This window comes from Peromyscus californicus, unplaced genomic scaffold (genome assembly GCF_007827085.1).
Source record: "Peromyscus californicus insignis strain IS unplaced genomic scaffold, ASM782708v3 Scaffold_2__1_contigs__length_46816999, whole genome shotgun sequence".
NCBI lineage: Eukaryota > Metazoa > Chordata > Mammalia > Rodentia > Cricetidae > Peromyscus > Peromyscus californicus.
Window position 1 is genome coordinate 38,340,309 of NW_026294540.1, and position 25,279 is coordinate 38,365,587.

General features: G+C 43.5%; 1 protein-coding gene across 16 annotated transcripts; it reads left to right on the forward strand.

The window, feature by feature from the left end:
* The first annotated feature begins 1,368 nt into the window (after positions 1–1,368).
* Positions 1,369–17,440, forward strand: Znf655 (zinc finger protein 655). 16 transcript variants are annotated; one of them, XM_052754445.1, is made up of 6 exons: positions 1,370–1,499; positions 2,905–3,064; positions 5,231–5,357; positions 6,390–6,460; positions 13,117–13,221; positions 13,687–17,440. In XM_052754445.1, the coding sequence occupies exons 2-6, from the start codon at positions 2,932–2,934 to the stop codon at positions 15,069–15,071; spliced, it is 1,821 nt and encodes a 606-aa protein (XP_052610405.1). In that variant the 5' UTR covers positions 1,370–1,499; positions 2,905–2,931; the 3' UTR covers positions 15,072–17,440. The 16 variants fall into 16 exon arrangements, with proteins under 16 accessions (XP_052610420.1, XP_052610421.1, XP_052610405.1 ...); XM_052754448.1 differs by having other exon boundaries at positions 1,372–1,499; positions 2,930–3,064; XM_052754446.1 differs by lacking the exon at positions 1,370–1,499 and adding an exon at positions 1,506–1,738.
* The last annotated feature ends 7,839 nt before the right edge of the window (positions 17,441–25,279 follow it).

The window sequence follows — 25,279 nt, forward strand, 5'->3', positions numbered from 1 at the left end:
TAGTTATAAGATTATAAATTACAAGATTCTGGGCGTCACTGGTTTCTTTCCAGGGACACCATAATAAAATTATGGCAGTCTTAGCCTTGCACCTACTATGGCAAAAATATTTGAGATAATTGACTTTGAATGGAGGTTCATTTATGTCTCACAGCTTCAGACAATCCTCAGTTAAATCTGTTCCTTTTGTGCTTATAGTGAGGCAGCCCACAGCAGCAGAGAGCTTACATGAGGAAGTTGCTCACTTCATGGTGGCAGGGAAGCAAAGGAGGAGAAGGGTTGGGAATCTCAGAGCACAGCCTGGCAGGGAAATCTTGGTGACCTCGGGTGAATCCTTTTGGGAAAAATGCGTTCGCTCTTTCCCAGGGGGGCAACACCTAGTGACGGGACACTAGCCCACTCGAGCATGGCTCTGGCAGGCCTTGCCCTTCTCCCCCATTCCCTCTGCCTTTCTGAAAACCATTAGGTCACATTCCTAAAGCTAGACACCAAGGTCTATTGCCTTATTTGGCCACTTCCTCCTCCTGAGGTTGACTACCAAGGTCCAGCTGTCAAAGTATTAAAGTCCAGCAATCAGAAGCCCCCTTTGGATGCTTAATTAACACGCCCAATTAAAATTAAACACCTCATCCTAACACAGGGTTTCCCCCTCTTACCTTTATAAATCACCGTTTGTCTATGGGCCTCGTCTCTTTGCCCTCTATCCAGAGGCAGTTCTTGGTCCCTCAGGGACAAATACCCCTCTACCCTTCCCCTTCCCCCTCACCTCCTATCTCCTTTACCATCACATCCTAGCCCATCCTAACACAGACTTCCTCTTTTCCTCCTTTTCAAAATGACACCCGCAAGATCATTTGCTGCTATTTTCTGCCTGAGTCAGAAAGCAGCCACTTTAACTTTTCTTCCCCCGCTTAATAAAAGATCTCTCTGTGAAAGCATGTGTTTGGGTGTGGTTGGTGCCCAGTCCGGGAGGAAGCCCCAGCTCTGTGGGAGTCCCCTTCTGTGGGCAATTTTGTAGAATTCCTAGCAGAAACAAGGCCCACCCAAACCAGTTTTGGGCATAAGGGTTGTGAGGGTTGAAGGAGGCCGCATGAGTGTTATTCCACGTTTTGCCCAGAATCCTGTGCACTCTCCCTGCGGCTAGTGACAGGGACGAGTCCGGGGTCTCTTTTCCAACATCTGTCGCCCTCCTTACTGATGTAAGATGCACCCCAATCAACAGGGAGGGTCGTGAGACCTCGGGAGGCCTCGGAAAAACCAAGCAAAAAAAGTAACCAAGGCCTCGTCTAACGATCCCGCGGGCCCCATACCAGAAGCCCTGGGCTCGGCTCTTCATCCGGGAACCTCATCGGGAGCCGCCCTCCTGTGCACTTCCGCCAGCGGAAGTGACGCAGAACGCCAGCCTCGGGGCCGTGGAGAGTGGCCCCGGAAAGGCTGGCGCTGCTCAGTGAGGAGAGTCTCCGTGACGGGACAGTCGCTGGGCCCGCCTCTCCCCCTGGGTGAGTCCCCCGGAACCGTTGTCGCGTCGCCGTGGGAGCGGCCGCTTGTTTGGCCTGCCGCAGACGCGCAGGAGGCGCCGCGTTCCGGGCTGCTGTTCCCGGAGCCCGGGCGCGCGGAGGGCCGAGCTCGCGCGGCCCTGTTTTCTCCTTAGCCTGGGTTCGTCGCGAAACCCGGGGAGCCGGGGTGGCTCCGTGGTGGCCTCGTGGTGGCGAACCCAGCGGCCGGGCCCCGGCGGTAGGTAGGTTTGTGTGTGGGCCCGCTTCGCCCTCTGGGGACCGAAAGCGTCCCCTAAAAGGGAAGTGGATGGAGAGCGGCTCTGGGCGAGGCCCGCGAACAGGCCGGGAGCGTCACGGAGGGTGGTGGAAGGTGGACGGAACCCTGCACGTCCTTGGCTCTGAAGGACATCAGGCACATCGCAGCTCTTCCTCGTGCTGCACCCTGGCGGTCCGACCAGCCTGCCCTAAGGGTCCGTCTCCAAAGTGAGTTGTGTCATTCTTCATCGGGCCCGTTGAGTAATGCAGAAGGGCCTGACCGGTTACCACATAATTCCGAAGCTTTTGAGAAAAACAATGAGTAATCTTAACTGGCGTGTTTCTCTGGCTCTAAACTTGAACCTCTAAATTCTTAGGACGCCTTATGGAACGATTTAAGCTATTGTACTGGTTGATTTTCTTTTCTTTCTTTCTTTTTTTTTTAAAGGCTATCTACTGTTTTTTGTTTGTTTTGTTTTTGAGACAGCCTTGAGGAGTCTAGATTTGAACTCCTGAACAAGAGCTCCTGCCTACATTTTCCAAGAGCTGGGATTACAGGCCCAGCGAGATATATATTTTAATACCACAGATTGGGGATTTACAGTAGAGTCTGAATAGTACCGAATTCTTAGACCGTACAATTTGGATGTTAAGTTTTGAAACTGAATGGGTACCCTTTGTTTTTTGTGGCGGGGAGGGGGTGTTAGGGATTGAAGTCAGGGCTTTGTGCATACCAGGAAGTACTCATACCTTGAGTTGTATGCATCCTCAGCTCCCATTTTTTTCCCTTTTGCTGTTTATTTTGGTAACTGTTAATGACCTTTTTTTTTTTTTTTTTCCCTTTTTGGACCCAAATTACCATGCACTTTAATTAATTGCATTTAGAGAAACTTAGCTTTGTGGACAGTGACACCTGGAATCGAGTACCCTTTTTTTTGTTGTTGTTTGTTTGTTTTTTGAGACATGGTCTCTCTGTGTAGCCCTGACTGTCCTGGAACTCGCTCTGTAGACCAGGCTGGTCTTAAATTGATTTTAAACTAATTTTTCTTAACTATCTACCCATATATAAAATAGTTTGCTAAGTACTAAGACTGTGAAGTGATGGTGGGACATTTTAGTTTATTAAGTAATTTCTCCTAATCTCACCCTGCAGTGATGGTCATTGTCCTCTTGAACAGGGATGGAGGAAATATCCCACGAGGCAGCAGGATCACCAAGGGTCCAGTTTCAGCCTTTGGAGAGCCAATCTGAATGTCTTTCCCCAGAGCTTCAGTTTCTGCAGGACACGGAGATGGAGCAGGGATTCCCTGGGGGTAAGGCAGAGACAACACTTACTTTCAGGAGAATGGGAGTATTAAGGAACTCTTGGGCCTGGTATGAGAGAGGCCTTGAGAGGAAGAACTGGACGGAGGGACAGATGGCATTCCTTCCTGGGTTGGACCCCTCTGTTAAGGATGGCTAGTCTTCCGTCCTGCCCTAGCTGTTTGTCCTTTCGAAAATGTGGGCTTCATTCCTGTCACTACAGCCCGACCAGTTTTTAAGACAGGCTGCTTTTGCCACATCTCACTAGCCTTACCTGCTTTTTGCTTCCTCGTAGACTCAGAAAGAACCTTTCCCTCCCTCTGTGCCCTTCACTTTGTGTCTCCTTTCCTGTGACTTAGTGAGCTTTGCTACCTGCCATTCTGTTGCAACTGCAGTTTGTGAATAATCTAATTTTGGTCAAGAAAGCAACCATTTAATCTCTCGCTTGAGCACAGTATCTATTTAAATGCACAGATGTTACAAATTAACTGTACATTCACATACGTGTATTAGATAGGTAGGTTTGGCGGTCCTCCCCCACCTCCCCCGACAAGGTTTGTTGTGTAGCCCTGACTGGCCTAGTACTATCCAGCCCACGATTTGGATGAATTTTGTCTCAGCCTCCCAACTCCTAGAATTGTAGGCATTCTTTACTATACTTAGCTGCTGATTTCATTATGTAATAACTATATCTTAGATTTCTGTGACCAATGTGAGTGCCTGAAGTCACTTGTGTGTTAGCAGCACAGATGGAGTACCATTAAGTGGAGGGTGATGTGGGGGCATTGTTGGAGGGTGTAAAGGATTATGAAGAAACATGACTATTCCTTGTTCTTGAAAGCCTCATACAGTGGTTGCAGAGAACAGTGCCCAATAACAACACCAACAACCAAAAGGCATAATGGAGTTTATAGTAAATGGTATCTGGGAAAATATCAGAAGTTTGCTAAAACCCTGACCCTGGATAAATCACTTCAAGTCCTTCAACTTTTTTGTTGTTTTGAGATAGGCTGTCTCTACATAGCCGTGCCTGTCCTGGAACTCACTATGTAGACCAGTCTGGCTTTGAACTCACAGAAATCCTGCTGCTTCTGCCTCCTGAGTCCTGGGATTAATGGCTTGTGCCACCACACCTTGTCCCCTTCAACTCTTTTTGAGACAGTCTTATGTAGTGCAAGTTGGTATTGAACTTCCTATGAACTTGATGACTTTGAACTTGTGATTCTTGTACATCCACTTTCCAGGTGCTGAGATTGCAGTTATGGGCCACCATACCCAGTACATGGTGCTGGGGATCGAACCCAGAGCCTCATGCATGCCAAGCAAGCACTCCACCCCCTGAGCTATGTCTTCAGCATTCTCTTTGCTGCTGCTTCTGTTTTTTTGAGACCACGTTTTTCACTCGTAGACCAGGCTGGCCAGGAAACACTATTTGTCTTTATGCTTTGCTTTGCTCATCGACCCACAGGTGTAATGCTTAGCCTTCCTTGGGAGGAATGTTATGTCGAGGAAAAAGTGAGATTCCTAGTAAAATGCATATCACAGTCCTAAACATATGTAAGTAGGAACAGCTACCAAGGAGGAGTGGATATACCTGAAACCTGGTAAATGTTTGTTGGCTTTACTACAATGGTGATGTGAAGGAGGATGCCACCCACACCTCGGGCAGGGGAAGTATCTTCTGAAAAGGGAGCCCTGTGGAAGGGCTGCTCTCACCCTTGGCTCCTTTCTCCTCCCTCAGCTCCACCTGTTCCCCAGGTGCCTGCTCTTCCCCATGAGGGAAGCCCAGGAGACCAGGCAGCTGCGCTCCTGACAGCCAGGTACCAGGTGAGCTGAGGGACCCTCTGCTTTTCCTCAGGGTTTCTTGTTGCTGATTGAGTGTGGCTTCTCTTTTATCCCATTTGTTAAACTTGCCTGGAGTCTTTTCAGTAGCAGTTTGGGAACAGATCCTCTTCAGAGACCTGGATTTGACACAGATTTTTCTGTCTCCCCACCACCACCTTTGTCCATGACACTGTGATATGGGCACTTAAGGGATTTATTTTCTAGGTTCTAGTCTGTTCTCCCTCCTCCACAACAGAAATAGCCACTAGATGCCCTTTGTGTCATGTTCATCATTCGCTGGCCATGGTGCTATAGTAGCCCATTCCTGAAAGCAGCCAGAATTATTATTTCAGGAGTTTGTGACATTCGAGGATGTGGCTGTGCATCTTACTCGAGAGGAATGGGGATGCCTGGACCCTGTTCAGAGGGAGCTCTACAGAGAAGTGATGTTAGAGAATTATGGAAACGTGGTTTCACTGGGTAAGGACCCTCCTGTTGCTCAATTTACCCATTAGATGTCTTCCTTGTTTCTGAGTAGGTGTTTGAGATGGTCAGTGGAGTATGCTCAGGTTTTAGGTCTCAGCCCTCTATCTTTGAGGTCCTTTCCTCTCGGGGGTTAATTTAGGGTTCCTTTGTGTTATCAGGAGACCTTCTACTCTTCCCCAGGTCATGTCTCTTGCTTTTGTGGGACATCTGTTTCCTGTTAGCAAAGAGAAACTTGGTTGAGCTTTAGCTAAGTTCTCACCTTTTCATTTTCTTTCTTTCTTTTTTTTTTTTTTAATGAGAGTCTTAAGGATCTTCCCAACCCCTCGCCAAACACTCTGTTCTGATCTTTTGTGCCCTGTATCTGAGGTTTTCCCAAGAAAGAAACACATATTTAAAAGAAAGACTGAAATCTCTCTTGTTGAGTACTTTCTTGCTTTTTAAGATCTTCAAACTCATCTCCAGACAGGCAGAATCGAGAGACTTCATTTAAAGTCGTGACTCACTGTGGGTATTACACATTATAGTGCATTACCTAGATGGTAATCCTAAGCAACCATACCCTATGTAGCAGAAGGCTCAAGACATCCCATACTAGGTGGGCTAAATCCTTAAATCATGTTTCTTTGTTGTTTTGAGGATGCCTGGGATTAGGCAATCTGTAGTGCTATTGAGAAATACCTGTGGGGGTGGGGTGGGGGAAGGGAGGGACAGGATTGTTGGCAATCTCCTTGATGTGAGCTTTGTTCTTTTTTTCCCCCTCCCTGTTTTTTTTTTTTTTTTTTTGGGGGGGGGGGGCTGTCTTTGATCTTGCATGCACTCTTGTGCATTTATGTCTATAGTTAAACTTCCCCCACCTATTTTTTTCTTTTTGGTGGCACCTAGGGCATTTCTTTTCTTTTCTTTTTTTTTTAACCTTTTTGATTTCATGTTGGATTTAAGAAATTTTCTTACCTGTGGGGAGGCAGTTTACTTCTTGGGGAGGTTTTTTTAGTGTGTTTTCCATTCCTGGCTCTTTGATCTTTATAGGCATACTTCTCCGCCTTCCCACCACCCGGATTCATTGTGTGAATTCCTGCCCAGCCCTGAGTCATACCCAGGCAAGTGCTTTCTCTGGAGAAACACTTGCAGTCCTTACGGCAGGAATCACCAAGAGATGGCCCAGGTATCGGCTTTCCATCGGTAGTGCTCGTCCCTGCACGGAAACTCCTTTTCCAAGATTGTAAGATATTAAATTTGGTTGATGGAATAGATGTTCCTTGGGATGCCACCATTATGTAAAGTTGCCGATCCCCAAATGACCTTTGGTGAATCTCTAACATGCAAGCCTTCCATAAAACCACATGCATTTGGAACTCATTTCATTCATAAACCACACTTGGTGGTCAACTACTTGTGTGAGAAGTCACAAAGCTAACCCTATCTCTTCAGTTATCATTGTTTCCTGTTGTTTTAGAGCAGGGAGCACATGCTGTGTGTTCTTTCTAGTAGTGAGTATAGCCTGTCCACAGTGTCTCTCCCCCGCACCCCACTTTGCTCGTGTTTGGTATCATTTTATCCTTCCTTTAAAATTCTGTCTTCTTGCCTCTGATTCTTTGTGGTACCATACCAATTGATGTAATTATATTAGCTTTCCTAATTAAGTGTTCTTAACTGTGTCCTTGATGGAGGGGAAATGGGGGGCACAAAAATTAAATAGTATAGGGCATCAAAATGGTTGTATATTTAAAAGCTTTGTAAATTGTAAAATGATCTATATATAATTGTAAACTAATGTTAATTTTACCTAATACAGAATTTCCAACAGTTAACTTGTGTACTTTTTGAGTAGTTTAACACAAGCTTATAGTATGATATACTACCAGGTGGAACTTTACCTCATTTTATCTTGTCATTTTTTTACACACAAAGGACACATATACCTGCATACCCACAGACCACAAGAAACCCTCTTGTCCTACCCAGCTTGCTTTTGTGATCAAGCCGGCTTTTTTTTTTTTTTTTTGGAGACAGGGTCTCTGTAACAGTCCTCACTGTCCTGACATTCGCTTTGTAGACCAGGTTGCCTTTGAGCTTACAGAGATCTGCCTGTTTTTGTCTCTAGAGTGCTGGGATTAAAGGCATGTACCACCACTGCCTGTCCAAGCAAGCATATTCTTAGCAACCATTTTTAACATCCTTGGGAATTAACTTTATTTTTGTGGGTCACCATATTCCATTTGAAGTGTAAGGTTATGTATGTTTACTAATTTTCCTTAGTGTTTAGGGTTATAACATAAGAACTTTATGAATCAATCCATGACTTAGTCTCCCTTTCCATTCATGTTTTTCCCATGGCTGTATTTTTATTTGTCACAGACACCAGAAGGTTAATCCCTTTGTTAAGTGTTTGCACTAGACAGCAGTAAATAAATAAATGGCTGAGTTTAAAATGTTTGTCCCTCATGTCACATTTTTACACTATGAATATTATTTTGCCATGCCAGGGATGTAAACTCAATCCATATGTGTGGAAGCAACTGCTGTAATGTAGCTCAGCAGTATTTTGATTTTACATGAAAGATCTCAGTTAAGTGTCTAAGGATGGTTGACTACTTAAACCCTCAGTTGGGATTCAGAAACAGTGCATGCTGTTCATGTATCTGTTCTGATCTTATTAGCTCTCACCTGGTCTCCCAAGGTTCATATTTTCCAGGCTAAATGCCCTTTAAAAATTTATTTATTTTTTTTAGATTAATTCATTTTATTTTATGTGTGTTTTGCTTGTATGCATGTATACCACATTCATGCTTGTGCCTGTGGAGGTCAGAAGAGGGTATTGAATCCTCTGGAATTGGAGTTATATACAGTTGTGAACCACCATGAGTACTGGAAATTAAACCTGGGTCCTCTCCAAGAGCAATAAGTTCTCTTAACATCTGAGCCATCTCTCCAGTCTCCCAAGTGCCCCCTCCCTTTTTAAATAAAAGTGGATGCCATTATTATGTTGACATTTGGGTACAAAGTTTTCACTCTATAAACTTTTTAAGTGTGTTATTCAAAAGAAGTGCAGACACTTGGGAAGCAGAGGCAGGAGAATCTCTTGAGTTTGAGGCCAGCCTGGTCTACAGAGAGAGAGTTCCAGGATGGCCAGAGCTACACAGAGAAACCCTGTCTCGAAAAACAAAACAAACAAAAAAAGAAGGGCAGGATATAAGATTAATGGTTCAGGCTATCCCTGAAGGGTTATTAGTGTTGATAATGCCCATATTTTTGTTTTTTTTTTTTTTGTTTTTTTTTTGGTTTTTCGAGACAGGGTTTCTCTATGTAGCTTTGCGCCTTTCCTGGAACTCACTTGGTAGCCCAGGCTGGCCTCGAACTCACAGAGATCCGCCTGGCTCTGCCTCCCAAGTGCTGGGATTAAAGGCGTGCGCCACCACCGCCCGGCCATATTTTTATTTTATGTTCGTTGGTGTTTTGCTTACATGTAAGTCTGTGAAGGTGTTGGATCCCCTGGTACTGGAGTTACAGACAGTTGTGAATGGGTGCTGGGAATTGAAATCAAACCTAGGTCCTCTGGAAGAGCAGCCAGTACTCCTAGCTGCTGAGCCAGGGAGAGGGGGCTTTCTGAGTCCCTCTCCTATTCATATTGGAATGTTGATTGATGGGCCTGGTCCTTCCTTCCTTCCTTCCTTCCTTCCTTTCTTTCTTTCTTTCTTTCTTTCTTTCTTTCTTTCTTTCTTTCTTTCTTTCTTTCTTTCTTTTCTTTCTTTTCTTTCTTTTCTTTCTTTTCTTTCTTTTCTTTCTTTCTTTCACAGGGTTTCTTTGTGTAGTCCTGGCTGGAACTTACTCTGTAGACCAAGCTGGCCTTGAACTCAAAGATCCTCCTCCCTCTGCCTCTCGAGTGCTAGGCTTAAAGGTATGTACCACCACTGCCTGGCAATGGGCCCAGTCTTATGTAGGTAACCAACCACTGCTGCTGTGAGCTTCTGAAAGCAATGGCCTTTGTTTCACAGCACTCTTTCCCCCTACTTGCACCCCTTCTATGATGTTTCTTGAGTCATGGGAGGGGTGATACAGATGTTATCTTTAGGGTTAGCACTCAGTGATCACTTGTTCTCAACTCTGACTAGTTAGACTCTGCATCAACAGTTGCCTACTGCATATGGAAGCTTCTTTGACCACAGCTGAAAGCAGCACTAATTTGTCAGTATAAGCATTTTTTTTTGAAGATTTATTTATTTATTTTGTATACAGCATGTATGACCAGAAGAGGGCACCAGATCTCATTACAGATGGTTGTGAGCCACCATGTGGTTGCTGGGAGTTGAACTCAGGACCTCTGGAAGAGCAGTCAGTGCTCTTAACCTCTGAGCCATCTCTCCAGCCCCAGTATAAGCATATTTAGGAGACAGTTTGACACCATGTCCAATTAGCAAAACAGAAGTAGGGTCTATAATCAGCTGTGAGTTTTGGCCAGGTTTCCAGTACCAGGCATACATTTTGTTCTTTAGAATAAGCCTCAAATTCAATGAGGAAGTGCTAGGTTATCCCCATAACAGATGTAATGTTATTGTGTCAGTGCACACCTTGCCTAGCAGGGAGGTATGGTAGCTTGAAGGGTTCACAGTTAGATAAGACCATTGGTGTTTACTCCCCAGTATCCTGCATAGCACCTTCTGGCACTATGAAAACTGGCCAGCAAAGATGAAGTTGTCAACTTGATTTCTTTATGTCCTGAAACCAGTGTGGTCTTTTCAGCAATAGAGCCATATTTAGTTTTGGGGGGCAACCAAGCCAAGGGCAGTAGCAATATTCTGTATGGTTTTGGAGGGCCTCTCTCCAACCAATAACTCATAGGGAGACAGATATTGCACACCTGTCATCGGGACTTTATTTAATTTACCTGTGGTTTGGGGAAGCAATATCATCTACCCATGCAGCATACCTCCCTTAACCTGGCTTGCTGGGAACTTGCTGTGTACACCAGTCTGGTTTCAAACTCACAGAGATCCTTACTTTGCCTCCCCAGTGGTGGGATTAAAGTCCTCCCCTCACCCCATTTTTAAATTAGCTTACAAGTCATAGGTTTCCATATGGCCTTTATATACATCATCTTTCCCATCTCCTTATGTTAACCCACCCCACCCCTCCTCTACTCACATTTAAACCTTTTTAATTCCAGTATTTTCTGTTTGCACTATTTTATTTCCTTTAACTACCCCCCCCCCCCCCATTTTAGCTTCCTTGTTTGTATAGACGCTCCCAATTTAAACACAGAAATCTGAAAATTGCAAACTTCTGGACCTGGGTGACCTCATTCAATGTAACATTTCTAGCTTCATTTTTCTACAAATTTTATTTTTGTTTTTAAAGGCTTACTTTGTGTGTGCATGCACACAAAGTAGGTGTGAGTGCAGGTGCCCTTAGAGTCTGCAAGAGGTCATCTAATTCTCTGGAGCTGGTTTTGCAGGCTGTTATAAGCAGCCTGACATAGGTGTTGGAAATCAAACTCGGGTCCTCTGTAAATGCAGTACACTCTGTTTAACTGCTAAGCCATCTCTCAGCTCCTTCGTTTTTCTTCATAGCTGAATAAAATTACATTGTGTATAGGTACCACGTTGTCATTATCAGTTCCTCAGGTGATGGGGAAGTCACCTGGTCCTTAAGCCATTTTTGAGAATCTATAAACACCACTCATTATGTGGTGATATACTAGGATAAGGGGAACAAGTAATACATTAGATATGAAGTATATAGATAAGTTTTTGGAGATTACTGACTCAAGCCAAACTTTGCATATGTGCTCCTTGATTCTTTCTGTGCCCAAGAGCGCGCGTACATACACAGAGAGAGGGAGAGGGAGAAGTAAGGAGTCTTCTCAGCAATAGAGTTTGTTTTACTTACACTTTTACTGTAGCATGTTGTAGTTAGTATTTATGGTTGTCTCTGTATTTAGAAGGTGAGGTCCTTCAGTTGTTTGAGATGGATTGGACCTTTTGCTTGGGCTCTCTATCCCCACTATGCTTTTCATATAAGAGGTACCCCATAAATGCTTGTTAAATAAGTAAGAGTAGAAGCTAAATCTGGTATGAAGATGTAGCATGCCCTTTGTTCCCGTGTGCATTGAACCAGATTGCTTCATTTTTTCTTTAAAAGTCAAGATATTTGAACAGTTTCATGGAACATTATGGTAATTCAGTGCTTATTTATCATATGCAGTGATCAAATCAGGGTAAATAAGCGTTTCCATTCCTTCAGTAATTTTGTTTTGTTTTGAGACAATGCCTTTTTTCTTTTTTTAAGAATCATCTGCCGGGCGGTGGTGGCGCACGCCTTTAATCCCAGCACTCGGGAGGCAGAGCCAGGCGGATCTCTGTGAGTTCGAGGCCAGCCTGGGCTACCAAGTGAGTTCCAGGAAAGGCGCAAAGCTACACAGAGAAACCCTGTCTCGAAAAACGAAAAAAAAAAAGAATCATCTGTCGTATTTATTTAGAATGATGATTTAAATCAAATACATTTGGACACAGTAGATATTTGACATGAAAGGCAGTTGTATGAGAATGGTCATCAGAAAAATAGTAACATTTTACACATAATAACTAGAAAATATTTTTCTGTCTCATCACTTAGGTTAGAAATCCCGAGAATGTTACTTTCTGAACAATTAGGTTCTACTTCATAACTGCTTGGAAAGAATCCTTTAAAAAAAGCAGGCGATGGCGGCTCACGCCTTTAATTCCAGCACTCAGGAGGCAGAGGCTGGTGGATCTCTGTGAGTTCGAGGCCAGCCTGGTCCACAAAGAGAGCTCCAGGACAGCCATCATCTCTTGATGATGTACCCTCTGATGTTCAACTAGATATGAGGTGTGGCAGAAGTCACTGCCACACACGGTACATTTACAGGCCATGTCCCTGTGAATTCTCTGATGCTGAGTAAGGTGCATGAAGACTCTTTTACAGCTGCCACTCTCTCTCTCTCTGTCTTTGGAGACAATGTCTCCTTATGCAGCCCTGGCTGTCCTTTAACTTAAATTATATGTATGTGTCTGAATGTGGGTATGTGCATGAGTGCAGGTACCCAGGGAGGCCAGAAGAGGGTTTCAGCTTCCCTGGAGCTCAAGTTATAGCCAGTGTGAGCTGCCATGTGGATGCTGGAAACTAAACTTGTCCCTGGAAGAGTAGTTAAGTGCCTTTAACCACTCTGCCATCTGTCTATCCCTTGAAGTAATATGTTGGGGATTTTAAAGTCTTATGAATTAGAATTATATTGTAAATTGTTTCAGTTGTTACCCTATTGTGCTGAAGATAATCAGAAATGATTCCTGTTTTGGTGTTCTTCATTGAACTTGTCTGTCTTACTGGTTTTTGCTATATTTATTTATTACTGATTTGCTGCTATACCTTAATTAACTGTGTAGCAGGTGTTGGATTATATTTTGAGGATACAATTTGGTACTTGTAGACCAGGTCTAACACCAACAGGAATGCTAATGATAACTTCTGTGAAGACAGATATACACCCATGCACGAATTCCCTAAATTATATTTAAATGTAAGTTGCAGCTTCCAAGTTACAAACTCTCCCATTGGCATACCCTTTACCAGAGCACAAATCTGAACTCCTTAGAGGACATTGTCCTCTTCATTCTCTAGGTCTTCCTGACAAATGTCTTCTCAGAACTTATCTTCTGTATTAACTGTAACTAGAAAGGAAAGAGGGCAGTGTAGCATCTGGGGATAAGTTGCCATATTCCATTTCCTTCTCTGTGAGCAGGATTTCCAATTTCCAAGCCTGATGGGCTCTCCCAGCGGGAACAGGATCTACAGGTCTTTGATCTGGAAACTAAGAATAAAGAAGTCATAAGAGATGACTGTTCAGGTGAGTAAGGCAGAACCTGTCAGATGAATCAGTGGAGATGTAAAGTATAAGTGTTTAGTACAAGTGTTTAGCCAAGTTCTGGCTGAGCTCATACTCAACACATACTCAACAAAGCTTTGCTATCTCTACATTTTAATTCCTTTCATACTAGTATGCTAGGTCCCAGTTTAAGTTACAGGACATTTTTAACCCATTTTTATATTTGTTCTTTGAAATGTCTTACTGCCTGTTATTTTACTTTGCTGAAATAGCCTGTTTGTATCATCCTTTGATCCATTTCTGTCCCACCTTGTTCCTGTTGTTCTTGGCCCTTACATCTGCTGTTGAAATTTTGTGCTTGGTTTTTGAAGTAAATAAAATTTGCTTATATTTGAGGATACTACATTATTTAGTTTCCTCCTATTTTTATTTATTTATTACAGGGTATAGATTACATTTGTATTTTCTATTTATATATTGTATTAGATGGAGAGACCAGAGAAGAAAACAAGCTGTTGATCCCTAAGCGGAAAATTTCGGAAGAAGTACATTCATACAAAGTGAGAGTAGGAAAATTCAAACAGAATATTGCCCAAGTTCCTGAGACCAGAGAGGTATATAAATCTGAGGACAGATTAGAAAGGCTCCAGGAGATTCTAAGAAAATTTCTCTTTCTGGAGAGAGAGTTTAGACAAATAACAATCAGCAAGAAAAACTTCACCAGTGAGAAGAACAGCGAACCTGAAAAAAGCTTCAGTCTAGACTCAACACTTGATGCAGATCAGAGAGTTCTTCGAATCCAGACCATTGATGACAGTAAGTATGACATGAACTTCAACCAGAGCCCCGCTATTGGTGAACAAGAACCCATAAATCTAACACAGAATTTTCAGAGTAGTGACTATAAAGAAAGCTTAATGGATCTGTCCCACCTTAATAAGTGGGAGAACATGCCTACCACTGACAGATCCTATAAATGTGATACATGTGGGAAAACCTTCCATCAGGCCTCTGCTCTTACTAGACATCAGAGAATTCACACAAGAGAAAAACCCTACAAATGTAAGGAATGTGAGAAATCTTTCAGTCAGAGCTCAAGTCTTAGTCGACATAAGAGAATACACACTAGAGAGAAATCCTACAAATGTGAAGTGTCCGATAAATCCTGTGAAGCACCTGAGAAGTCATGTAGCCAGAGCTCAGATGTGCTTCAGCATAAGAAGGTTCATGCCAAAGGCAAGTCTTACAAGTGTGGCAGCTGTGAAAGAGTCTTCAGCCGAAGCGTGCACCTTACTCAGCATCAGAGAACTCACAAGGACATGGCCTGTAAATGTACCGTGTGTGGCAGTGACTTCTGCCACACCTCATATCTAGTTGAACATCAGAGGGTACATCATCAAGAGAAGTCCTACGAGTATGATGAATGTGGGCTGGCCTATGTGAAACAGCAAGGAATCCGTTTCCAAGAAAAGCCCTACACGTGTACTGAATGTGGGAAAGACTTCAGATTGAATTCCCATCTTATTCAGCATCAAAGAATTCACACGGGAGAGAAACTGCATGAATGTAATGAGTGTGGGAAAGCTTTCAGCCAAACCTCTTGCCTTATTCAGCACCACAAAATGCACAGGAAAGAGAAATCATATGACTACAACGATTATGAGGAAAGTTTTAGTCACAACTCTGATCTTACTCTGCAACAAGAAGTTCCCATTAGAGAGAGAGTCTTTGACTGTGATGCATGGGAAGAGAGCTTCAATCAGAGAGCGCACCTCATCCAACATGAAAGGGTCCATACCAAAGAGAAACCTTATGAATGCAATGAACTTGGGGAGACATTTAGTCAAGTTCAGGCCTCATTCAGTATGTGAGAACTGACCGCAGAAGTCAGACGTGTAATAACTGTTAACGTCGTCAGTCAGTTCGGCCCTTGGACAGCATCAGAAAAATCATACCAGAGAGAAACCCGCTGAATGAGATGAGTATTAGGAAGTATTTTGGTGTTAAATTCTTCATTGGCTCCTGTAAATCAGTGCTAGGATACACAGAACGTGGTACATTCTTCAGCTTATTTTCATACCTTAGTCACAGTTGGAAAATTTGTACTGGAGTAAAATTCCACTCTCAAATGTGAAAAAGCCATCTGTCAACTACCTTGTTGGTTCAGTGTCACGTTTGTGCCATGCAGAAAGCCTGTGAAGGTAGGGGTGTATGTGAGGAAACTCAGTCATATCCCAGTGCTTGCTCACATCAAAGAATCTTATGTCCAAGAGGTCATTTGGGTGTGGTAAATGTGGCAAATCTGTGAGCAGGGGTCCATGTATCATCAGAATGTACCAGGTGAGAATCTGGATATGATGAAATGGTCAGATCAGAACATCTGTACCAGATGAGACTGATAGAATGCAAACAGTGAAACTTAGCACTCTGTTTCAGGCCTTATCCGGTATCAAAGTATTGGAGAGAAAATGGTTACTTCTGTGTGTAATTATTCTTATTTAGTCCCAGTCTTTTCAGTGTAGAATAACTGAATCCAGAAGGCAATTGGTGAATGCATTTTCTCACAGCATCCTTAAAAAAGTATTCTAAGAAGGTACGAGTATTTTATTTATAGAACACATTTAAGTGAGTTTATTTTAGTTTGGCCTATACACATTAAAACATTTTTTCTTTGAAAGTGATTCGTATTCACAGCTTGCCTAGGATGCTGTCTTTGTACCAGTGTTGACAGAGCTTCTGACAGTAGCCCCGTGAGCTTTCTCTGTTACTGTCCTGAATGTCAAGCAGTGGAGACTTGGGCCTATTCTTTTCTGAGGACCCCACATGCTGTTGTTTCCATAGCCACACCCTTGGCTTCCTGTTGATTTCTACATTCTCACAGGCGTCTTTAAATGATGTCCTGGTTGTAAGCTTCTCACTAGCTGACACTGCTCTTCTGTGGGATCTTCTCTCCTGTGGTGAAGCTTCCTTTCAAGAGTTGTATTTCCACATCAGCCATCCACGTTTGGAGGATTCAGTCTTCCCGAGTTTGTGGCAGGCACCCAAACACTTGCAAGTAATGCTCGAGTTTTCATCTGCCTTGTTTGCATCCACAGCCCTCTAAAAGAGATGACAAGGACATCAGGGAGCCAGTAAGACTCCTGGTGGTCTAGCTACATTCATTCAGTGCCTACTTTGCATGTATGTGTACGTTTAGAAATCTTTTATATGCCTGTATTGAAGGCCAACAAAATGCTCAGGTCTGCTTTTGATAGGGAAACAAAGAACACACAAATCAGAGAACTTTGTAAGAAAATACAGCCTTCCAATAAGGATGTTGCTGTTCTTAGTGCTGTATCTAGATAGTATTTCAAGAGAGTGGCAGGTCTGTTCCTGGTAAACTTGTAACCACTAGGATTGCTTCTTTATCTGTCTCCCTCCACTCCCTTCATCAACCCAGGGTAGTATTTTGAAGCATAGGGCTTTGTGCATAATCGTTTGTGCATTGCCATACTTTGTGTTGAGATGCAGTCTTACTTTGTTGCCCAGGCTGGCCTTGATTTCCTGGGTTCACGAAATCTTCCTGCCTCCCAAGTAGCTGGGATTATAGGCATGCGCTCCTGTGCCTGGATTTTATTTTTGTATTTTAATAGAATCTATAGGCCATATAAAAGATCATGGCTGTTTTGATTTATAGAAGTGATCACAGGTGTTGAGTTCAGGGTCCCTGCCCTATACTACATAGAGTTCATGATTCTTTACATGGTGTCAAAGCATTTTTTTCATCTTAAAATTCATAACATTTTATGAATAAGAAAAGTATTATTTAAAATTCTAGTTGTCAATCAAGCAGTTGAGGCTTCCATAGTTCAGATGTTGTAATGTTCACTAGGATCCTCAACCAATATCTAAAATAAATTGCTCACTCTGTAAACCTTGTGGCTAACCTCTAGGATAGTCTTACCACTGTATTTTACTTCTTTGCCATCAGCAAGCGTAGTGTTGATGTCATCAAGGCAAGAAAATCGACATATATCAAATTGATTTAAATGTAAAAGCAAATGAAAAATGCATGTTTTTTTTTTGTCCCTATCAAACTTGTATACTCTTACTTATAGAGACCAATAGTCACCTGTGGTGACTGAGGCAGAGGATTGATTTATCCCTAAGTAGCAGAATCTGTAAAAATCACATGTATGCATTTGGGTTAGAAACATGCTTTTGTACTTCTACCTGAATAAAGGTGTGTTCAACGCTCTTAGACTCTTGTTTTGAACCGAGCCTAGTGGCTCTGGCCGGAAGCAGTGGGCAACTTGGAATTCCTCACCTTCCTGCCTGCAGCAAATTCCTCTGTGAGACTCACTCATAAGAAGTGAATCTCCATAGAGACCAGCAGAGACATCAGATCTCTGAAACTGGACTTATAGATACTTTTGGGCCACCACATGGGTGCTGAGAATCAAAATCCTGCTCTCTGCAAGAGCAGCCAATGTTTTTAACCACAGAACCAGGTCTCTAGCACCTGGAGTGAGTGTTGATCCAGCTGGGATGCTTCAGGACATAAAATACAAGCAAACAATTTATGATTACTAAGAATGTTTTGGTAGGTAAAGCAAATTTTAAAAGAATGCCAAAATAGTTCTTGAAGTAACTTGTCTATTCAAGTAGACATTTAGTTGGTATAATGACAGTGTGAGTTTCTATTAAGTCTTTGGTCTTTGGGGAGGGAGAGAAGAAATCTTAGCTGGACACTTGACTCATTTGTTTTCATTTACTGCATGCACACTCTTATATATGCATTCAAGCTTGCTTTTCACCATAGTTCTGCAAGAGAGCTGGGCTATTACAGATTCGCTGAAGTGCAAAGAGATTGAAGATCTTAGGGTCTCACAGCAAGTTAATGTCTCAGGGTGTGTTATGGCTGATTCCCAGACCACAGGGTTTTCTTGGAAGCTCTGCCTATGTTATCCCTAGTGATTCAGTATTGTTAGCTCCAGCTGATACAAAGGATTCCAAAGAAAGTAATTGGTAGACTTAAGATAATTTTGACACAATGGATTACCAGTCACCTCCCCCGCCCCCCCAACACACAATTTCCTTTCTCCTGCCCAAACGTCCCTGCCCCATCAGCATTTTCTCTTGTTCATTTCTCAGCTTTTCAAATTTGTTCTTAGCTTTTTTTTTTCTGTTGGCCAAAACTAGCTGATGGACATAGAACTCTTGACCTGGAGCAAAATAGGTAAGCAAGCTTGATTCCTGTGCACATGATAGAAAGACTTGTAGGGAGCCATGGAAGAGTGTGTTGAATGAAAAGGGTAGAATGTCCAAACCTTATAAATGAATGTCTTGGTTAGAGTTCAATCACTGAAGAGACACCATGACCAAGGCAACTAATTTAGAGAAGGAAGCATTTAATTAGAGGCTTGCTTACGGTTTCAGAGGGTGAGTCCACGATCATCATGGTGGGGAATGTGGCTGTAGGCAGACCAGACATGGTGTTAGAACAGTAGCTGAGACCTTTTATCCTGATCTACAGGCAGGAGGCAGTGGAATTGAGCTAATTTAAATGTCATGGGCTATTGAAACCTCAAAGCCTGACCTCAATGAGACATCTCCAAAACTGCCTAATCCTTCCTAAATAGTCTACCAGTTGGCAACCAAACATTCAAATATATAAGCTCTATGGTGCTATTCTCATTCAAAACACCACAATGAGAATGCATTTTTTTTTAAAGACAGACTCTGGGAAGAAGGAGGGATGGATCAGTGGTTAGAGCACTTGAGTGTTCTAGATGTCCTGAGTTCAATTCCCAGCAACCATGTGGTGGTTCACTACTATCTGTAATGGGATCAGATTCTCTCTTTTGATGTGAAGACAGAGAACTCATACATAAAATACATGAGTAAATAAGTCTTAAAAAAACAAAAACAAAAACAAAAAAACCCCAAGGTCTCACTATACTGTCCCTGCTGGCATACCCACCCTTCCTGTCTCCCAGGTGTTGGGATTGAAGACAGAAATCTTTGGGTATGTCTGTGCATCGTTTGATGCAATGCTTGGGGCCAGAAGAGGGTGTTGAAGCCCTTTGAACTGTAGTTGAGTCAATTGTGAGCTGCCCTGTGGGTATTGGGAATTGAATTTCCTCTGGGAAGGCAGCAAATGCTCTTATGCACTAAGCCCTTGTTACCAACTTTTAAAGTTTATTTTAAAATATATTGTTTATTCCTTGAGAATTTCATACATGTATACAATGTTTTGACAACAGGACCATTTTGTAAGACAGCAGTAACAGATTCTTGGGCCTGTGACTGTTGTACTCCTTTCATGAAACCCCCAGAGACCACCAAGGAGCCAGTTTCCGATGCAAGCACCTAAGGATTCAACCTGGGCCACTGCACAGCAGATGATGGAAATGTGGCGGCCATGAGCCCAGGTGTAGAGAGTTTTTATAGGGAAAAACCACAAGCCGGGAATTACATGCTTGGGATTGGGTAGAAGGGATACGGGGCAAGGTGATTTTTTGAAACTATTGGTCTAGACTTTGGGTGCAAAACCACATTTTGAAACCATTGGATTAGACTTTTTGGCGGGGAACCACAACTTGCTGAGCAGGATTATCTGGGCTGCTCAATAGGATTATCTAGATATCGTCAAGGGCCATAAATTGCAGACAGGATGTCTGCAGGAGTATCTGAATCTTGTTAAACTTTACTTCCCTGTATCTGTTCAAGTTGCCATGGCACATTCCTGAGGTTGTTCCTGGAACTGAGTACAGCAGGTGGTCTGAGATGGTGGCCCTTTCCCTAAGATGGAGCCTGTAAAGTCAGGTCTAGGCCTTCACATGATCTCCCCTGCTGTGACCAGGTTTCAGTAGTAGGTATGAATTCATGTGAAGTAGCCTCAAATCGAAACAGAAAGTGGCAAGAGTCTGGCATGTGAAGGTGCTGAATAAGGGAATTCTAAGAGGGAAAAAAAAATCCTAGGAAGTAGATGTGAACAACTGAACGCACCAAGTCTCAAATGGCATTGAATCCAGGCTTCTTTAGGCAAATGCTCTGCTCTTGTTACATTTCCAGTCCCACTTAGGTTTATGGAAGTTAAAAGGATGCCCTAGATAGTCACTTCAGCAAAGTGTAGTGACATTCCCACATCTGAAAATATGGCTCCCTCCAGCCATCTTATCTAGTTGCCTGGTGTATAACATCAGTGCTAGCCAATGTGGGCAGTTAACCTAATCAAGTGAATTAATCCAAGGAATAAAGAGAACTGCAAGTTATTAATGAGTGCTTTGATGTAGACATACATGGGCTTCGCTCAACTCTATTAAAGTGTCACTTTTGAGATTTTATATAACTTGCCTATGCAATAGAAGCACAGTGAAAGATAAATGTAAAGGGTACCAGCCACATAGTAAGAGCTCAAAAAGTTCATGGGGCCAGTAAGATGGGTCAACTGGTAAGGATGCTTGCTGCCGAGTCTGATGACCCCAGTTCCATTTCTAGACTCCACATTCCTGCTATGCACAGACACACCCAAGTACAATTTTTAAAAATAAATTATTAAAAATGAGGCTTGGGAGATGGTTCAGTGTATTACAAGCACTTGCTCCTGTTTCACAGGACCCAGGTTCAGTTCCCAGCCCTCGTGGTGGCTCATAACTATAATTCTAGTTCCTGAGGATCTGACACCTTCTGAGTTCCATGGGCACTGCAAACGTGTGTTACACAGACGTAGATGCAGGCAAAATACCATACACATAAACAATCTTTTAATAAATCTTTTCTGTTGTTTTTGTTTTTCCTAGACAGATTCTTTCTATGTAGCTCTGGCTGTCCTGGAACTCACTATGTAGACTGGGCTGGCCGTGAACTCAGAGACCCATCTAGCTCTGCCTCCTGAGTGCTGAGATTAAAGGTAGGTGCTACCACACATGTGAGTCCTAGCAACTGTGTCAGGTGGCTCACAACTTCAGGCTAACTCCAGCTCTGGGGTGTTTGACAGTCTGTGGGTACCTGCATGCATGTAAGTACACACACACACACACACACACACACACACACACACACACACACACACACACGAATATATTTTAAAACCTCCATAAATTGGGCCAGCAGGATGGTTCAGTGTAAAGATGCTTGCTGCAAAAGCCTGATGGCCTAATTTCTAACCCCAGAACCCACAGAAAAGTGTAAGGAAAGAACCACCCTCACCAAGGTGTCCTCTGGCCTCAGCAAGTCTGTTGTGGTATATTTGCTCTCCACACACACATAAGTAAAATATAAAATGAAATTTCCCCCAAAGTTAATATAAACATAGGTACGAAGACCAATTCACAGAAGTTAAAGAAAAAAAAAATGAATGAACGAACATTTAGCTGTTAAAACTTGAATTGTCTAGGGGATGGAGATCCTGAATTTGGAGACCTGACTAAAGAATTGTAGGAACTGTTTACTGTTGGAGTCACCAAACTGGCATCTGTCTCAACGTTTGTGTCCTCCCTTGAGAATAAGAGCCAATGATTCTGAGACTACAATAGTTCTTAAAACGAACAAAACAAAAAAATAATGAGCACGGGAATTTAATTTGCTGATGTTTCCCTTCACTCTTTACTTGGAAAGGACAAGTCCTTTATATTTCACCCACGTTTGTAAATTGGCAACGAGGTGTAAAGTATAAGCTGCCTCTTTTGCTCGTGTTACAAATGCGCAGTCTCCCACTGCCCTTCATTAGTCTCATTAGATGCCTGGGCTCTGGTTTGAGGTGCAGGGTGCAACCCCTGCCTTTGTGTGCTTCTTTGTACCCGGCATGTAGAAGAGTAAAAGAGGCGCGTGGGGATTAGTGACCAGTCAGCTTAAGTGTCCCACAAATGACAGCCACTGTTTCTGAATAAAATATCAATATGAACAATTCACCTTTTCCCTCGCTTTTTCCTCCCCTGCTTCATCACTAACAAGTAGGATTTCTGGTTTGCTCTAGGGCCTTTTTTCCTATTTCACTCAATGGAACAACTTCTGCAGGTTTGGGAGGGCCTGGGTGAAGAACAACTGCATGGAGTTCAGGCCGCAGGGTCTATGGGCCTGGGGAATTGAGAGGAATTGAGGCACTTGGGGCCATGACGATGAGGAAGTTGACTGCAAACCAGACTCCAGGTCCAGTGAAGTGAAGATGGGCAGGTGTAGAAGTCCATGGGTGATGACCATGGACATCCAAAACATCCCATTCTGGACCCGGCACCTTGACAATCCTCCATCGAGTTAGACCCCCAGCCGCCTAGATGGAACCCGGGAGTGCAAGCAGATTTTTGTCACATGCTCAGTGGCCCAGGTCCTGACAGTGATGGAGGCTGAGCATTGTCTGCCAGGACCTGGGTCTGAGGGGTGCTCGCCCTGAGGGAGGACTCCTGGAGGCAGAGGGTGGGGCCTCCCCCACCCTGTCCTGTCTCTTGGTTGCAGATGTCTGATCCTGTTTGGTTGTATCCCACTGGGAGTAAGCAAAGTTGTTGTTGTTTTCTGACAAAGAGCTTTTGACAGCCTCTTGGTGAGTGGGTTGAGAGCCCTGTTACCTTTACACACTTTTCTGAAGTGACTGCATGCCTTGTGTGTGTGTGTGTGTGTGTGTGTGTGTGTGTGTGTGTGTGTGTGTGTGTGTGTGTGTGTGTGTGTTTAATTTGAGACGGCCTCACTGTGCAGCCAACACTGGCCTGGAATTTGCTATGTAACTCAAGCCAGCCAGAAACTTGTGAAACTCCTGCCTCTGCTCCTGACTCCTGACTTTCTTAAATGTGCCCAGCCATACCCAATTCTTGAGCTTTGTTCTGAAGAATTTTTACAGGAAATCTAGGCTTTGGATCAGTATCTTCGAAGCTGGGTCCAGCCCATGGAGAGCCTCGTGAATGATGTCATCCCAGTCTATGTGTCCACCCCCAGAGTGGGAGCCTCACCAGACCAAAGATGAGAAGCTGACCCAACTGGTTTATCTTTGTGGCTTAGTTATCTGCTCTTCCATTCAGGGGAGATTTCACCCACACTCCCGAGCTCCACAATCAGATTATAGCAGACCTTTATCACAGACCTTCAGTGAACTGCTGTACCTCTGGTGTTTATGAGAGCAAATCTTTGTACAGTTTATGGGTTTAACCACTATTCCCTTGTAGAAACACCTTCACAAACACACCTGGAAGTGACTGTACTGACTATCTGGGCATTCCCTAGTTCAGTGAGGATAACACATGAAATCAGCAGTCACATTTTGTTTGGAAGGAGTCTGGTGGGAGACCCACTTTGGTTCCCTTCTCCATCTCTTTCCCTAAACCCACCTCTTCAAAGCCCGCCAAACACAGCTCCTCTCACAGAGAGGCTCAGGAGGACTCCCTCAGGGGATATATAAGAGGCATCCCTGAAAACAGACTTGTGGTTCTTCCAGTCTCATCCCCTTCTCTTCTGTGGAGCTGGGGAATAGCCCAGGAGTGCTTTACCCTTTAAACCTGGACTTTTCCTGATTCGTTCTGATTCGGTTTGTTGCGATGGTGGAGAGGCCTTCAGGAGGCCTAAAACTTAGCACTTTCCTAAAGACAAATACATAGATCTCCCTGAGTTCAAGGCTGGCCTAGTCTACAGCAAGGACCAGACAGAGAAACCCTGTCTCAGAGAAAAAAAAATCCTGTCTCTGTGAATAAATTATGCATTGTAAATAAAAAAAATAATTTCTGAAAGTACTTGTGTTGGGTATGGTGTTGTTACAGCTATTCTAAAGGGCCTGGAGAGATGGCTCAGCAGTTAAGATCAATTTCTGCTCTTTTTTTTTTTTTTTTTTTTTTTTTTTTGGTTTTTCGAGACAGGGTTCCTCTGTGTAGCTTTGCGCCTTTCCTGGAACTCACTTGGTAGCCCAGGCTGGCCTCGAACTCACAGAGATCTGCCTGGCTCTGCCTCCCGAGTGCTGGGATTAAAGGCGTGCGCCACCACCGCCCGGCCAATTTCTGCTCTTTTAGAGGATTCAGTTCTTGGAACCCACATGAGGCAGCTTACAATTCCAGCTCCAGGGAATCTGACACCCTTTCCACAGGTAGACACATTCATATACACAAAAATAAGACTAAGTAATTAAAATATATTTATTCTGGGTATCTAGGAGGGATAATCTATTTTCTTCTGATTTTTTTGTTTATTTGTTTTGAGATATAGTGCTATTGTTCTGTTCAGCTCCACCTTGCTCAGTCCCCTGAGGGATGTTTCAGCAAGGTTCTTGTCTGCACTGGCAAATGAAGATCTTCACACCCAAAACTTTTGAGTAAGAGATGTCTTTGGGAAGGAGGAGTTCAGGAGAGTGGCTGCCTCTGCCAGGGTGGAGAGAACAGTTCACAACTGACCAGGCAGGGTGGTTTATATAGGATCTCTTGGGGGTGGAGTCAACCAAAGATTGGTTAGTTTCTTCTGCTCAAGGATTGGTCAGTTTTGTGGGTTGGGGCAGAGATGGCTGATTTAAGAGCCAAACTTTCTTTCACTGGCCTTTCTTGTGTGTATGTGTTTTTTCTTTTTTCTTTTTTTCTTTTTTTTTGACTCTAATTCTAAGGCCAGGGCATATTTCTTTCACTGGCTCTCATTCTAGGGACCAAGAATGTTTCTTTTGGTTCTGGGCTCCAGGGCCAGAGTGCTACTTTCCTTTTCTGTGATTGGTTGGTTTCACTGATCAATTGGCCATGGGCAGAGATGGCTCTGATCTGAGCCAGTTTCTTTCCCTGGCCTTTCTTAGCTTTTTGACTCCTAATTCTAAGGCCAGGGCACATTTCTTTCACTGGCTCTGATTGTAGGGACCAAGAGTATGTCTTTGGTACTGGTTTCAGAGTCAGGGTATGTTTCCTTGGTTCTGGGTTTGGGGATAAAGTGTTCCTTTCTTTGGCTCAGTTTCCAGACCCAGGCTGTGTTTCCCTTGTTCTGGGCTCAGGTCCCAGATCCAGGATGTGTTTCTTTCCCTAGTTCTGGGCTCCAGGGTCAGGGTGGGTTTCTTTAGCCAATCCCCTTTCCCTACACCTATTGTGTGGTCTAGGATGACCTTGAACTCTTGAGTCTCCTGCCTCTACCTCCTAAGTGTTTTGATTTT